The sequence below is a fragment of the Nomascus leucogenys genome, chromosome 12 (assembly GCF_006542625.1).
Source record: "Nomascus leucogenys isolate Asia chromosome 12, Asia_NLE_v1, whole genome shotgun sequence".
Lineage (NCBI taxonomy): Eukaryota > Metazoa > Chordata > Mammalia > Primates > Hylobatidae > Nomascus > Nomascus leucogenys.
The window spans coordinates 26874692-26890571 of record NC_044392.1 but is presented as its reverse complement, the minus strand read 5'-3'; the positions used below and the strand labels follow the sequence as shown (position 1 = coordinate 26890571).

Genomic DNA, 15880 nt, shown 5'->3' with positions numbered 1-15880 from the left:
TATGGTGAAACCCCGTCTCTACTAAAAAGACAAAAATTTAGCCGGGCATGGTGGCAAGCACCTGTAGTCCCAGCTACTTGGGAGGCTGAGGCAGGAGAATGGTGTGAACCCGGGAGGCGGAGCTTACAGTGAGCCAAGATCGTGCCACTGCACTCCAGTCTGGGTGACAAAGCGAGACTCTGTCTTAAAAAAAAAAAAAAAAAAAAAAAAAAGAAATGTTTTCTGGCCAGGCATGGTGGCTCACACCTGTAATCCCAGCACTTTAGGAGGCCAAGGCAGGCAGATCACGAGGTCAAGAGTTTGAGACCAGCCTGGCCAACATGGTGAAACCCTGTCTCTACTAAGAATACAAAAATTAGCTGGGAGTGGTGGTGTGTGCCTATAATCCCAGCTACTTGGGAGGCTGAAGCAGGAGAATTGCTTGAACCCAGGAGGTGGAGTTTGCAGTGAGCCAAGATCATGCCACTGCACTCCAGCCTTGGCAACAGAGCAAGACTCTGTCACAGAAAAAAAAAAAAAAAGTTTTCTAATTCACTGGATACAGAATTCTATCATATTTCTTTTTAATGGTAAGCTAATTATTTTAGAGGAAATATATTAAGGTTTTAGGAGAAGGAATTTAGAAATTAAATTGAAGTCATTGCTATTACTTATATGTGATGGTTTTACTTTTGGTTGTTTGATGCAGAAGTATCTCAGAAGCGTCATCTGAGCTAAGGGTTTTCTAAGGTTTGAGGGTATGAGTGGTGCTGTCATTTTGCAATGTCGTGTCATACTTAATTTAGCCTTGGTGTGTTTACTTGTCTGAGGTTAAGTCTCCCCATTATGACATATAAAGCTGTATTATTATCCAAATCTCAGACCTGTTTTCTTCACTCTTATATTAGTTCATTCTCACGCTGCTAATAAAGACATACCAGCGACTGGTTAATTTATAAAGGAAAGATGTTTAATTGACTCACAGTTCAGCATGGCTGGGGAGGCCTCAGGAAACTTACAATTATTGCAGAAGGGGAAGCAAACATGTTCTTCTTCACATGGTGGCAGGAAGGAGAAGAATGCGAGCAAAATGGGGAAAAGCCCCTTCTAAAACCATCAGATCTCATGAGAATTCACTCACTATCATGAGAACAGCTTGGGGGAACCACCCCCATGATCTGATCACCTCCCATGAGGTCCCTCCCCCAACACATGGGAATTACAATTTTGATTACAATTCAATATGAGACTTTGGGTGGGGACACAGCCAAACCATATCAACTGTGTTTCTGTTCAACTGCCCTGAAGTAAAAACAAAATACCAGCAAATTTGCTTACTGCGCCCTTTGCATTCTGTGGTATTGAGACATTAAAGACCATTTGCATCAGGCTAGTGTGGTGGCTCACTCCCGTAATCTCAGCATTTTGGGAAGCCTGGGGAGAGGATCACCAGAGCTCAAGGGTTTGAGACCAGCCCGGACAACATTGCCAAACCCTGTCTCTACAAAACATACAAAAATTAGCTGGATGTGGTGGCACACACCTGTGGTCCCAGCTACTTGGGAGGCTAAGGTGGGAGGATCACCGGAGCCTGGGAAGTTTGAGGCTGCAGTAAGCCAAGAGATCGCACCACTGCACTCCAGCCTGGGTGACAGAGTGAGACCCCGTCTCAAAAAAATAAAATAAATAAATAAAAGAAGACCACTTGCCACTTGCACAAAAATATTAGCAGTAAAAAGAACACATACTTGGGCATGATGGCACACGCCTGTAATCCCAGCTACTTGGGAGGCTGAGGCAGGGGATTATTTGAACCTAGTAGGTGGAGGTTGCAGTGAGCCGCGATGGTGCCACTGCATTCCAGCGTGGGTGACAGAACAAGACTCCCTCTCAAAAAAGAACACAGGCAACTTATATTAATAGTGTTAAGCGAGTCTACATTAAAGAGAAACTGTGCTTTCAAAGAGTTACTTTTGTCTCAGAATGAAGCTCCTTTACAAAATGGCTGCATTAGAATTCTATCTTGCAGAGAGGCTTTGGGCAAATTTATAGCATATTTTCTTTCACAGGCAAGAACTCCTAAGATATCATTTTGTGTAATGATTAATTATCATCTATACATATCAGAGATTTTTTTGTTTTAATGGAGTATCTTCAGTAAGACATTACCCTATCATAAAATAAAGTGTATTTAAAGCAGTATTGCCAGGCACAGTAACTTGTGCCTGTGGTCCCACCCACTCGGGAGGCTGCGTGAGAAGATTGCTTAGCCCAGGAATTCAAGTCTGGCCTGGGCAACATAGCTAGAACCTGTAACTTTTTTAAAAAGGCAATATTAGATTATTAGTAGCTATAGTAATTATAAATAATAGAACATTTCATCTACAATTGACTAATATAGAGCTTATTTATAAACTGCAATCTGTAAGACTATATGTATCATGTTCACATCTCAACTGTGTTCATATCTCATTTGTATTGTCAACCACTCTACAAAGAGAACAATGTGGGATAACTAGAGTGAAGTTTAAAGATTCATACTTAGTAAGTAATCTGATACAAAGACAATATCTGCCAAATAGTTTAGGACAAAAATAATTTTTAAGAGATATGTATGTTTGAGAGAGAGTGAAAGAGAGGAGGGGAGAGGGAGGGAGGGAGGGAAGGAGGGAGGAAGAGAGAGAGAGAGGGAGAGGGGGAGAGAGAGAGAGAGAGAGAGAGGGAGAGAGAGAGATGCCAGCCTGCCAGTATTCAAAGAGTTTAAACTTCAACCATAACATTTATTTTTTCTCCTTCTCTCATCTTTCCCTCTATATCTATCTACAGAAATATAAAAACATATTTTAGATTTAACGTAAAAAATAAACTGTCATTCAAATGAATGAAATTAGAATGTTCTGGGCATTGCCACTGCCACCACTATGACAGCTGTTTTAAAATTATGAAAAACTTTTTATTATTTTATTTTAGACCATTAAGCAATTTACTATTGCTCTTAAAGCATACATAAAGCCAATTTTTAACATCATGGAAGCCATCACTGACAAGAATGTCGCCTCAATTCACATGGTATATTTTCTATTATAGCAGTCTGTTAATGTGTATTGCATTCATCAGTAACTTGAGGAGGAATTGATAAATTGCCTTCAGTCTTCTTTCTCTTCATATTTGCAAATGCCTTATATAATAAATCCTACTACAGGCCAGGCATGGTGGCTCACACCTGTAATCCCAGCACTTTGGGAAGCTGAGGTGGGTGAATGGCTTGAGTTCATGAATTCGAGACCAGCCTGGGCAACATGGTGAAACTCCTTCTCTACTAAAAATATAAAAAATTAGCCAGGCTTGGTAGTGCATGCCTGTAGTTCCAGCTACTTGGGAGACTGAGGGAGAAGGATTACCTGAGCCTGGAAGGTCGAGGCCACAGTGAGCTGTGATCGTGCCACTGCACTCCACCCTGGACAATAGTGAGACCCTGTCTCAAAAAATATATATATTTTTTTTAATTTAAAAATTAGCTGGGAGTGGTGGCACTTGTAGTCCCAATTACTGTGGAGGCTGAGGTGGGAGGATCACTTGAGCCCAGGAGGTTGAGGCTGCAGTGAGCTGTAAATGCATCACTGCAATCCAGCCTGGGCAACAGAAAGAAACCCTGTCTCAAAAATGATAGATAGCCGGCCACGGTGGCTCACGCCGGTAATCCCAGCATGTTGGGAGGCTGAAGTGGCCGGATCACGAGGTCAGGAGTTTGAGATCAGCCTGGCCAACATGGTGAAACCTTGTCTTTACTAAATATACACAAATTAGCTGGGTGTGGTGGTGTGCGCCTATAGTCCCAGCTGCTTGGGAAGCTGAGGCAGGAGAAATGCTTGAACCTGGGAGGTGGAGGTTGCAGTGGGCCAAGATCACGCCAAAAAAAAAAAAAAAAAAAAGATGGATAGATACTGTTGGATGCAATATAAGTTTTCAGCCCATATTTTCATTATATAGGGATACAACATTAAGAGCAAAATACTAAGATAAGAGAAATATAGAGTCTACCATTAGAAATTTTAAAACTTCTATTTCAGGATTTCCAAATGGGCTATTCAAAAGTGAATTGAATCTCCTGTCTTTTCTCTTGCTTTCATTTGTGACAAACCTGATGTAGATGGGAAAAAACCTGAGCCTTTGTAATCACGTTTGGGTTTAATCATAACTCTCATTTAGTAGTAGTGTGACTTATTTATTTATTTGAGACAGAGTCTTGCTCTGTCGCCCAGGCTGGAGTGCAGTGACATGATCTCAGCTCACTGCAACCTCCACCTCCTGAGTTCAAGCAATTCTCCTCCCTTAGCCTCCCAAGTAGCTGGGATTACAGGTGCATGCCACCAGGCTAATTTTTATATTTTTAGTAGAGATGAGGTTTCACAATGTTGTCCAGGCTGGTCTCAAACTCCTGATCTCAGGTGATCCTCCCATCTCAGCCTCCCAAAGTGCTGGGATTACAGGCATGAGCCACTGAGCCCAGCCAAAGTAGTGTGACTTTAAATTGCTTAAACTCTTTTTTTTTTTGATGGAGTCTTGCTCCGTCGCCTAGGCTGGAGTGCAGTGGCATGATCTCAGCTCACCGCAGCCTCCGCCACCTGGGGTTAAGCCTCAGCCTCCCGAGTAGCTAGGATTGTAGGCACCCACCACCATGACCAGCTAATTTTTTTTGTATTTTTAGTAGAGATGAGTTTTCACCATGTTGGCCAGGCTGGTCTCGAACTCCTGACCTCAGGCGATTCACCCACCTTGGCCTGCCAAAGTGCTGGGGTTACAGGCATGATTTCCACCGCACCCAGCCTAAATTGCTTAAACTCTTAGAGTAAGTATCTCTTCTGTGAAATTGGGATAATAAAACCTGCTACAAAGTATTGTGTAAGAACTAAAAGAGATAATGAAATTTTGGCTCCTCCCTAGCACAGTAGGTTTTAAATATGTGTTATTTCTCTCCCCCTTCCCCATTTACCTCTGATGGAAACTTAGTTGACATCTTTGAAGTGAAGTGGTTTGTTGGTCAGTTCTTAGTTTCTGACTTAGCTGCTGCTCTAAACCATTGCACAAGGTATTTCTTTTGACTCAAGATAAAAATGAACTGTGGAAAACCTTATTATAATATAGTTATGAAGAAGGATTATTTATTTTCACATGATAGCCCATAGTAATGGTGTTTTGTTGATCAAGTTACAATAGATTAATATCATTATATAACAAATGCTCTTTTTTCCCTGTTCTTCTCATAGTTGCTCAATTTAATGAGAGGTAATTGATTAAATTCTGTTTGCACTGTAGTCAGGAAACTGGAGAGGGCAGCAAACTGTAGGAGATTGTGCCCCACCACCCCACAGGCCTCCCTATCAAGACTTCACCTCCACTAACCTGTCTCAGTCATTTCTAACAGAAGGACTCGTGTAAATTACCAAATTACTCCCAAATAAATCAGCGTCCAGAAAGATGTAGTTGTTTATGGAAAATTGGTAGAGGATTGAAATTGTGTGACACTGTTATTCGTCTCTCCTGGACAAGGAAATACGAAAAAAAAAATGGAGGCATTGGTTGTGTTCTCGTATACTGAGAACCTCACTCCCTGCCCCATTTCTAAAGGTTACAATTCCCTCTTCTCTTTAGTTTTCATCAAATAATTTTGCCCCCTGTACATCATTTTTATTAATATTGATAGTAACAACCAACATCCATCAAATGCTTTCCAGAGTCAGGTACCTCACTGCATTGTTACTATTTTCTCATTTTGTGGATGATGATATGGTTTGGCTCTGTGTCCCTGCCCAAATATCATCTCAAATTGTAATCCCCACATGTCCAGGGAGGGAGGTGAGTGGATCATGGGGTAGTGGATCATGGGAGGTGAGTGGAACAGCATCCACCATGCTGTTCTTGTGATCGTGAGTGAGTTCTCACAAGATCTGATGGTTTTATAAGCGTCTGGCATTTCCCTTGCTTTCCCTTCTCTCTCCTGCTGCCATGTGAAAAAGGTCCTTGCTTCCCCTTCACCTTCCGCCATGACTGTAAGTTTCCCAAGGCCTCTCCACCCATGTACAACTGTGAGTCAATTAAAACTCTTTCCTTTATAAATTACCCAGTCTTGGGGTTTTTCTTCCTAGCAGTGTGAAAACGTACTAATACAGATGAGAAAACCAAGGACTGAGACAACTTATGTAATTTGCTCATGGTCACTGCTATAGACTGAATGTTTGTGTCCCCCCAAAATTCACATGTTGAAATATCCGAATGTGATGATATTAAGAGACGGGATCTTTGACTGGTGATTAGATCATGCGAGTTAAGTTCTCTTGAATGAGATTAGTGCCCTTATAAAAAAAACTCCAAGGAGACCCCTTCCTCATTCTACCATGTGAGGACACAGAGAGAAGACCTCTGCCTGTGACTAGAAAACACGCTCCCACCAGACACCAAATCTGCCAGCACCTTAATCTTCCACCCTCCAGAAATGTGATAAATAAATTTCTGTTGTGTATAAGTTATCCAGTCTATGGTATTTTATTCTAGTAGCAGCCCAAACAGACTAAGACAGTCAAATAGCCAGTGAGTGGTACAGCCAAATATTAAACCAGGTTATTCTAAATTCTGGAGCCCACACTTCCTTTCTCTAACAGCATAAATTGAAGCTAGAAAAGCAGGAATTTAGTAATCTTCAATGACTGGCTTTGGCCTAATTTGTTGACCTGATATTTGCAAACTACCATAGGCTAATTTAAATCTGCCTTCGTAACTTCTACTGTGTCCAGTATCAGTTTACCACTATGGTCATTCTAAATTCATTTTTCCCTGTAAAAAATTATTTTACTTTGCCTATCTAAATTCAATCCACCTTTTCCATGAAGGCTTCCCCATCTGCAGAGGGACTTCATTCTATTACAGTCCTATATCACTAATTATTGTATTACATGACAGACATAGCTTTTTTTATAGTCTGTAACCTATGTATGTGTGTGAAGGAGACATCAGTGTTTGAGAAGCAGCAGTGTTTGGCACATGGCTAATTCTGGTATATGTTTGCCTACTTCCCTTATCCTTTAGCTTGCACACTAGAAACAGACACACCTGATACCTGTTTTTTTTATCCTAGCAGCTCTATTTCTAGCTGTAGGTATTGAGTCAAATCACAAAACTTCTCCATATATATATATATATATATATATATATATATATTTTTTTTTTTTTTTTTTTTTTTTTGAGACGGGGTCTCGCTCTGTCGCCCAGGCTGGAGTGCAGTGGTGCAATCTCGGCTCACTGCAAACTCCGCCTCCCGGGTTCTCACCATTCTCCTGCTTCAGCCTCTCCGAGTAGCTGGGACTACAGGCGCCCGCCACTACGACCGGCTAATTTTTTTGTATTTTTAGTAGAGACGGGGTTTCACCGTGGTCTCGATCTCCTGACCTCGTGATCCGCCCGCCTCGGCCTCCCAAAGTGCTGGGATTACAAGCGTGAGCCACCACGCCCGGCCACCTCTCCATATTTTAATTATCTACAAAAAAGGAATAATTATGGTATCTAGTTTATTGATTTACAGTGAAGATGAAATGAGATTTTGTGTCTAGGACATAGTGAATACTTGTTAAATATTAGCTGCCATTATTATAACGTTTTTTTTTTTTGAGATGGAGTCTTGCTCTGTTGCCCAGGCTGGAGTGCAGTGGTGTGATCTTGGCTCACTGCAAGCTCCACCTCCCGGGTTCATGCCATTCTCCTGCCTCAGCCTCCCGAGTAGCTGGGACTACAGGCGCCTGCCACAATGCCCGGCTAATTTTTTTTATATTTTTAGTAGAGACGGGGTTTCACCGTGTTAGCCAGGCTGGTCTCGATCTCCTGACCGCGTGATCTACCTGCCTCGGCCTCCCAAAGTGCTGGGATTACAGGCATGAGCCACCATGCCCGGCCGACTATAACATTTTTAGTAAATATTCATTGTTATAGATTATTTGTATTGCTAGATTACAAAATCTGTAACCCCCCTTATGCACATTATAAGCATTTAGTAAATTTTGAGTTTTTTTTGTTTGTTTGTTTCTTGTTTTGAAACAGAGTCTTGCTCTGTCGCCTAGGCTGGAGTGCAGTGGTGCGATCTCAGCTCACTGCAACCTCCGTCTCCCGGGTTCCAGTGATTCTCCTGCCTCAGGCTGCTGAGTAGCTGGGATTACAGGCATGTGCCACCACGCTCAGACAATTTTTGTACTTTTAGTAGGGACGGGGTTTCGCCATGTTGGCCAAGCTGGTCTCGAACTCCTGACAGCGTGATCTGCCTGCCTTGTCCTCCCAAAGTGCTGAGATTACAGGCGTGAGCCACCACGCCTGGCCTGAGTTGCTTTTTTAAAATAAATTAAGATTTAATTCACATACCATCAAACTTGTCAAGTTTTAACTGCAGGATTTAACCAAGTGCCCTGCTGCAAGCTGCCAGTACATAACATAATGCAGGCATGTGAGGTCCCATTGGAAAGGGAGTTATCCAGGCTGGGAGAAAAACTTGAGAGAAATGGGCACTTGCATGAAATCCTATTGCTGTTTCCTAAACCTATCCTCTGATCTTATGAAAAAACGAATATCATGTGAAATGGTTTCATTTCATTTGATTGTTAGTGAAATGTTTTACATAATTATTTGAATGCTTTAGAAATTAATGTATTGGCCAGGCGCGGTGGCTCATGCTTGTAATCCCAGCACTTTGGGAGGCTGAGGCGGGCGGATCACGAGATCAGGAGATCGAGACCATGGTGAAACCCCGTCTCTACTAAAAATACAAAAAAAAATTAGCCGGGCGTGGTGGCGGGCGCCTGTAGTCCCAGCTACTTGGAGAGGCTGAGGCAGGAGAATGGCGTGAACCCGGAAGGCGGAGCTTGCAGTGAGCCGAGATTGCGCCACTGCACTCCAGCCTGGGAGACAGAGCGAGACTCTGTCTCGAAAAAAAAAAAAAAAAAAAATTAATATATCGTTATTTGTAATTAGAATTCAGTTGTGCACTCTGCTTAAAATGAGACAAAGTGAAGCATTACTCATGTTTTCAGGTAAGTATGAAACTCTCTTTATTTTGGGTGATAACAAATATCAGTGAATGCTTACAAGCACTTGAAACATTTACTTTTGGTTAGGTAAAATTTAATGTGAATGTGATGGCGGTGGATTTCAGTTTCAAATGAGGTAAAAAGCTGAATTGTTAAAGAGTTGCATCTATTCTTTCATAGTCTGGAATCTACCTCACCCTCATTCTTTGTGGTGAGTTGCAAATGAGGCAGCAAGATACCCAGCATACCTGTTAAGCAAGTATTTATGTCCCACTGGTTTTTCTTTTTTTAGTTTAATGCTAGGTTTTTTTTTTTTCTTTTTTTGAACAATCTGTTTTCTGAGGTTTTGAATTTTCCTAGCAACTGCTAGGAGAGATAGGAAAGATAATGAGCTGAATGGCTGGTATTCAACACAAGAATAATGGTGTTCTTTATTTACCTTTGCATAATTTTAAAGAGAACAAGTTTACTTATCTTTTACTTGTTCTTTTCCCATTGTAAAAACTCAGTAGGTGTTACTAGACTATTCTGAAATACAAATTCTGAAAAGCTTTCTTCTGATATTTCTATGGTTTCTCATTCATATTTTCTCTTTTGTTATCTCACTTAGAGCACATGGGTTTTGTAATGTACACTGCTAAGAGTAGATAGAAACCTGCTTGGAATATTGATTTTCTGTAATTAAGAATGTATTATAGAATTTTATCTTTCTTATAGTTCTATTTTTTTTTTTTTTTAAGAGACAGCGTCTTATTCTGTCACCCAGGCTGGAGTGTAGTGGCACAATTGCAGTTCACTGTAGCCTGAACCTCCTGGGTTCCCCACAAATATCTGAGACTACAGGAACTTGCTACCATGCCTGGCTGATTTTTTAATTTTTTGTAAACATGTAGTCTCACTATGTTGCCTTTCATGCGCATCCGTGTGAAGAGACCACCAAACAGGCTTTGTGTCAGCAATAAAGCTTTTAATCACCTGGGTGCAGGCGGGCTCAGTCCGAAGGGAGATAAGGGTGGGGCCGTTTTATAGGATTTGGGTAGGTAAAGGAAAATTACAGTCAAAGGGGGTTTGTTCTCTGGCGGGCAGGAGTAGGGGGTCGCAAGGTGCTCAGTGGGGGAGCTTTTTGAGCCAGGATGAGCCAGGAAAAGGACTTTCACAAGGTAATGTCATCACTTAAGGCAAGGACCGGCCATTTACACTTTTTTTGTGGTGGAATGTCATCAGTTAAGGCAGGGCAGAGCCTTTTCACTTCTTTTGTGATTCTTCAGTTACTTCAGGCCATCTGGGCGTATACATGCAAGTCACAGGGGATGAGATGGCTTGGCTTGGGCTCAGAGGCCTGACATTGCCCAGGCTGGTTTTATACTACTGGGCTCAAGCAGTCCTCCTCCCTCAGCCCCCCGGGATTATGGGTGTGAGCCACCACAACCAGCCTTTCTTATAGTTATTTATCTCACTGTGAACACTGTGAACGTTTTGTCATTTTGGAGATCCTTAACATTGAGTCATGTATTCTTTGTGAATGTTTGCATAGAGTTATTTAGGAACATCTGGAAGAATGTTCATGAAAGATTAGAGGAGGGCCAGTCATGCAGGAGGAACAGAGTTTCTCCAGGGCACTACCCATCTATATGGGGGTTGCAGAAGACCTTTCTGTCCTCTAAACCATATTTCTTTTTTTTTTTTCTTTGAGACGGAGTTTCGCTCTGTTGCCCAGGCTGGAGTGCAGTGGTGCAATCTCGGCTCACTGTAACCTCTGCCTCCTGGGTTCAAGCGATTCTCCTGTCTCAGCCTCCAAAGTAGCTGGGACTACAGGCACACGCCACCATGCCTGGCTAATTTTTTTGTATTTTTATTAGTGACAGGGTTTCACCATGTTGGCCAGGCTGGTCTCCAACTCTTGACCTCGTGATCCACCTGCCTCGGCCTCCAAAAGTGCTGGGATTGCAGGCATGAGCCACCGTGCCTGGCCTAAGCCGTGTTTCTCTTGTAGTTATTTTGTCTTTCTTTCCATCTGATCCTGATTTTATGGCTGACGTGATGAGAATATTCAATAAGTAGAATATGAGATATAGGAAAAAGGTCTTGACTGCTACTCTCCTGAGTTGAGATAATTTTTTTTTTTTTTTTTTCCGAGATGGAATCTCCCTCTGTTGCCTAGGCTAGCGTGCAGTGGCGCAATCTTGGCTCACTGCAACCCCTGCCTCCCGGGTTCAAGCGATTCTGCTTCAGCCTCCCGAGTAGCTGGGTCTACAGGCGCGTGCCACCACGCCCGGCTAATTTTTGTGTTTTTAGTAGAGATGGGGTTTCACCGTATTGGCCAGGCTGGTCTTGAACTCCTGACCTCGTGATCCACCCACCTGGGCCTCCTAAAGTGCTGGGATTACAAGTGTGAGCCACTGTGCCCGGTGAGGTGAGATAATTTTTATACTTGCTGCTTTGACTGATGAGTAAAAAAATGCTACTCCCATAATGAAGCTGCTTTGCTGCATTGGAGAGAACACAACAATAGAAAAATAGCACATCTTATTCAAGCTTTTCTTGATTTTTGTTTTGGCTGTTTCTAAATTTGACACTTGAGAATAGATGGTTTATTTGACTCATAGTATGACCCAGGTATGCTTTTGTTAAAAAGAATAGTTCTAGAAGGATGACTGTTGGGACAAAATTAGCTACTAGTATGGAATACTGTTTCAGTGTAAAATCTCAGAACAGCATTTAAAAAATCATTGGAGATATTTTATTCGTAAACATTTTCTAATAAGATCCAGAAAGGGCTTATAAACCTAATAAACCTATTTGATAGGTTCTATCTAATAAACCTATTTGATATCTTCTATCAAATAAACCTATTTCTATCTTCTATCAAATAAACCTATTTGATAGGAAGAAATAGGAATAGGACACATTGGTTTTGACTTTCTATACCCATGTGGAAACCAGGGATTTATTCTCTCCCTCTCAATTTACATGACCATGAGGAAACTGAAACCTAGCGAAGTTAAATGACTTGCCCGGGGACAGACAGCTAGCTAGTTCCTGCTTGAACTGGGGACCATCTATTTGGTTACCGGGAGTGTGGCTGGTTTCTGTTGCCTGTTTGATACTCTTCTCCTGGTAAGTTTTAGCGACAAATGGTATTGTCCACACCACAGCCCTTGATCTCAGGTAATTCTCCACACCACTACCTCCTGTTTTTTTTTTTTTTTTTTTTTTTTTTTCCAATGCAGTTGTGTGGTGTGAAGGCGATAACTGCAGAAACTCAGGTGTAAACAACTCAGGGAATCAATGGGTTGGGGGGATGGTAAAACAAGAGTTCGTAGACAGGACTGTGTACGATGGCTTCTGAAGTTTTGGAGGGTATTGGTGTAGCTGTTATTTCTGAGACTGGAGAAAATGACAGTAGAGTGACAGTTTCTCTAATCATCAGTTTTCGAAGTTTATGTTTTTTGTTGGAACCGCAAATATAGTACACTTAATAAGGGGAAACGAAACCTTGAATTTTTCCTTCCCAGACTCTGAAAAGTAAAGTAAACTTTAAGGAACATTTTAAGGGTGACAAAAGGTGAAGATTGCAAATCAAACTTACAGTGTCCTTGCTCAAGAAAATCTGTGCACTGCAGCTGCAATAGAGGACCACTTGGGTTTAGAAATGACATGTTATTAATAATTCTAGTCACTGTGGCTAATTAGAACAATCTGTTGAAGGTAATAAATTATAGAAGCTTTTAAAAACATCTAAGAACCTGTGTAGAATTCTAAAAGGACTGAATTATTTGAAGTTAGTAGTTTTTGTGTATGTAAACTTAAACTATTTTTACAGCCTTTGATTATTTTTCTAAAAATGTTTTTGCATGCTTATAGCCTGATGCCATAAACGTTTTATGAGTTTAATGTACAGCAGCACCTCTAGGTGCTATTTAAAACTGTTTTTTCTGGTCCTTTTCTTTTGGGTTATAAGGGTTCTTCGTAACCAAGAAGATTACCTATGGTTACGCTGAATGCATTCTCCCAGGGTGCATAGGCGCTGCTCAGCTGCGGTTATAACTCTTGTTTGCCCCTGAGTGGTTGCCAGCAGGGAGTAAGGCATTGTGGGAAGTACTTTCTTTACCTTCCACAACAGGTGTCTTTGTCAGTGCACCTTATTCAGATATCCATGCGTGGAAGCTCTGAGTCACTGTATAGCAAAGCAAAATATGAAAGCAAGAGGAATTGCTTTCACATCTAGAAAATGTTGCAAGATAATCTGAAATCTTCTGGTGCTGGTGAATGCATGAAGAGGTTCACAGTATCTTTTAAAGTACTTCTGAAAAGATAAGGAGTTTTTAAAAGGTATGAACTGCCTGGACACCTTATAATGCCTTGTCTTTTGATTATCATTTAATTTTTACCTAGTTAGTCAGCGTTAGGATAAATGTGCAGGAAAAAAATGTTAATGAAAATAATGCTTAACAGACAAAGCAGCGCTGTAGAACAAAAATGAAGTAAAAATGCTTTACTGACTCCAACAAGGGTCAAACACAGTTTGAAGCTGTTTTAATCTTGCGGATTTATTTAAAATATTGCATTTTTTGGTTTAAATAAGCTTATTAGATTTGCTTGTTTCCTAGCAAATAAGGTGCTTTTCCCTCCTTCCTTGTGCTCGCTCTTATAAGCTAGAATGCTATAGCAGTTGTAAAACTCTACTAATTACATTTAAATGGGACAAAGTGTTATATCAGTAATCATGTTAACATAGATGAAAAAAATACTTTTGGAAAACATGGGAAAATAACACTATAGATCTCATTCTGAGTTTTGTTTTCTGAAAAGCAAACAAATTTAGATAACATAATCCTGCTATTGGTAATGAAGACTAAACATTTCAACCAGTAGCTTATTTCTTTTGATTTTAGACAAACATTGCCAAATTAATTTCTAGTTCTAACAAATAATATTTCTCATAGTAAATACTGCAGTGTCGTGATCTAGAAAAAGCAGGGAAGATATTAGCTTAATTAGGAATATTGAAAAACAACTTCAGAGAAGCCTTATCTGTCTTCCCCTCATTTTTATTTGCTTAATCCTTCTTCCATGAAATTAGTATACATTATATTTCCTGATCAAGCAACTTTGTAATGGTGATTATGGGCAGCTTTCAAACTTTTCATCTGGAAATATGGCAGTTCATTTATGGTCTCCAGTTGTAATTTAAAAAGCACTACTGACGGTTAAGCTACCAACAGTTAATGGCTATCTACTGATTTGAATAATTAAAAGAAACCTCTAGCCTTAAAGATAAAAGATGAAGAGAACTTTTATCTATGGGAGCAAAACAACCAGTTTATAAATGAGACCCTTGTATTGCTTTCTGAATAACAACACAAAACTAAATTATGCTTAAAATACTTAATTTTTTTTAGTAGGAAAAGGGATAATGATTATTAATTGATACCGCTGTCCCTGTTTCATTTTTATGTTTTGGCATTTTTTTCTTTAACAGAAATACTCAGAGGGGAAAATTTTTTTTTCATACTTCAGGAGGTCATTTGTAACTGTACTATGAATTCTTTAAATTCTGAGAAATTAAAATGGTTTTCATCTGTTTATTTTCTAAGGTTACAAAAAAATAAGCGGTAAGAACACTAAGAAAATTTACCTCTCCTCCAAGAACAATCTTCATGTAATAATACTGCAGTAAGAAGATGAGCTATTATGAAAATTTTTAATTACCAAGAACATAACACAAATCAGTTTTTTTTGTTGTTGTTACTGCTACAGGATATTTCTAGTTAGGAAACTTTATTTCTTTTTTGAAGTTTAAAGGGTTCCAAAACTTGAATTTTCCAGCTTCTCTGTTATAAATGCAGAAGGTGTTTATAGTGTATACTTCCTGCATAGATAAGAAACCTCCTTTAGTTTCCTACTGGGGGTGAATTGCTAGCCAAGCCTGTGATAGCAGCCGCTTTTTTTTTTCTTTCTCTCTCTTTCTTTCTGGATTTTTGACACTCCACCCCCTCGAACTCAGGTGGGTGTGTACACTGGCACTGAGCTGCAGTAGGATTTTTCCTTGGATAGTCTGGTCTGGAGCTGGGACAGCAGCTGCTGCTGTGGAAAGGCCAGCTGGCAAGATGATGGAAGAAATCTCCATTATGGTAGCCTATGACGCCCATGTTTTCAGCCAGCTGCACGATGAAGACTTCCTCACTAGTCTGGTGGCCATCAGCAAGCCCAGGTCTATGGTAGGTGGTGCCTTGCACACTACTCTGGGACTGTATTTTCTTTTCTAACATGATATCTATACTCCTGTAGCAACTGAGGCATAACTTGCTATTGGCTTTGTGTTATGTCTACAGGTTTTCAAAGATTTATTTACATAATTAAACACTCATATAACAGTAGCACACTTAAAATGTTAGGCTGATGCTTTCATATATAATGAGGTTGAGAGGAATTTTAGAGTGCCAAATATCACTTTGTCTTAAGTTTCTGCCTTGTAAATATGTATATAATTATCAGGTAGGGGCTAGTTATATTTACATAGCATACAACTGAGGCTCATAGAAGTGTAACATTTCTACCAGTGAGTCATAACATCAACTGAGAATTGAGCTACCTAAAAATCAGGTAACTTTCAGGGTCGTAAATTATTACTAAGAAGAACTGTTAGGAAAATAACAGTACAATTTTAGTTTGGCTTTAATATTTGTAAAAAAATTTACCATTCTCTAAGGATCTTAGTGTGTGTGCATGTCCTGGCATAATCAAAAACGGAAGTTCTTGCAAGTGTTTATTGTTTCTTCTCTTAGATGTCATCATTATAATGGCTATTGAGTTTAAGATATCAACGATCTATT

The 15880-nt window shown here is 40.3% G+C and overlaps 1 protein-coding gene across 10 annotated transcripts in view; it reads left to right on the top strand.

Annotated features, from left to right (window-relative positions):
• Positions 1-15880, top strand: part of RABGAP1L (RAB GTPase activating protein 1 like) — an 856710-nt gene that overhangs the window by 720291 nt on the left and 120539 nt on the right. For 2 of the 10 annotated variants that reach the window (XM_030823949.1, XM_030823952.1), the window contains exon 1: positions 14580-15265. The exons of 7 other annotated variants lie outside the window; for them this stretch is intronic. In XM_030823949.1, coding sequence (XP_030679809.1) covers positions 15155-15265 — 111 coding nt within the window. In that variant the 5' untranslated portion in view covers positions 14580-15154. Of the gene's footprint in view, positions 1-11891; positions 12162-14579; positions 15266-15880 lie in introns of those variants that run through there. One more of the 10 variants, XM_030823951.1, reaches the window with a different exon arrangement.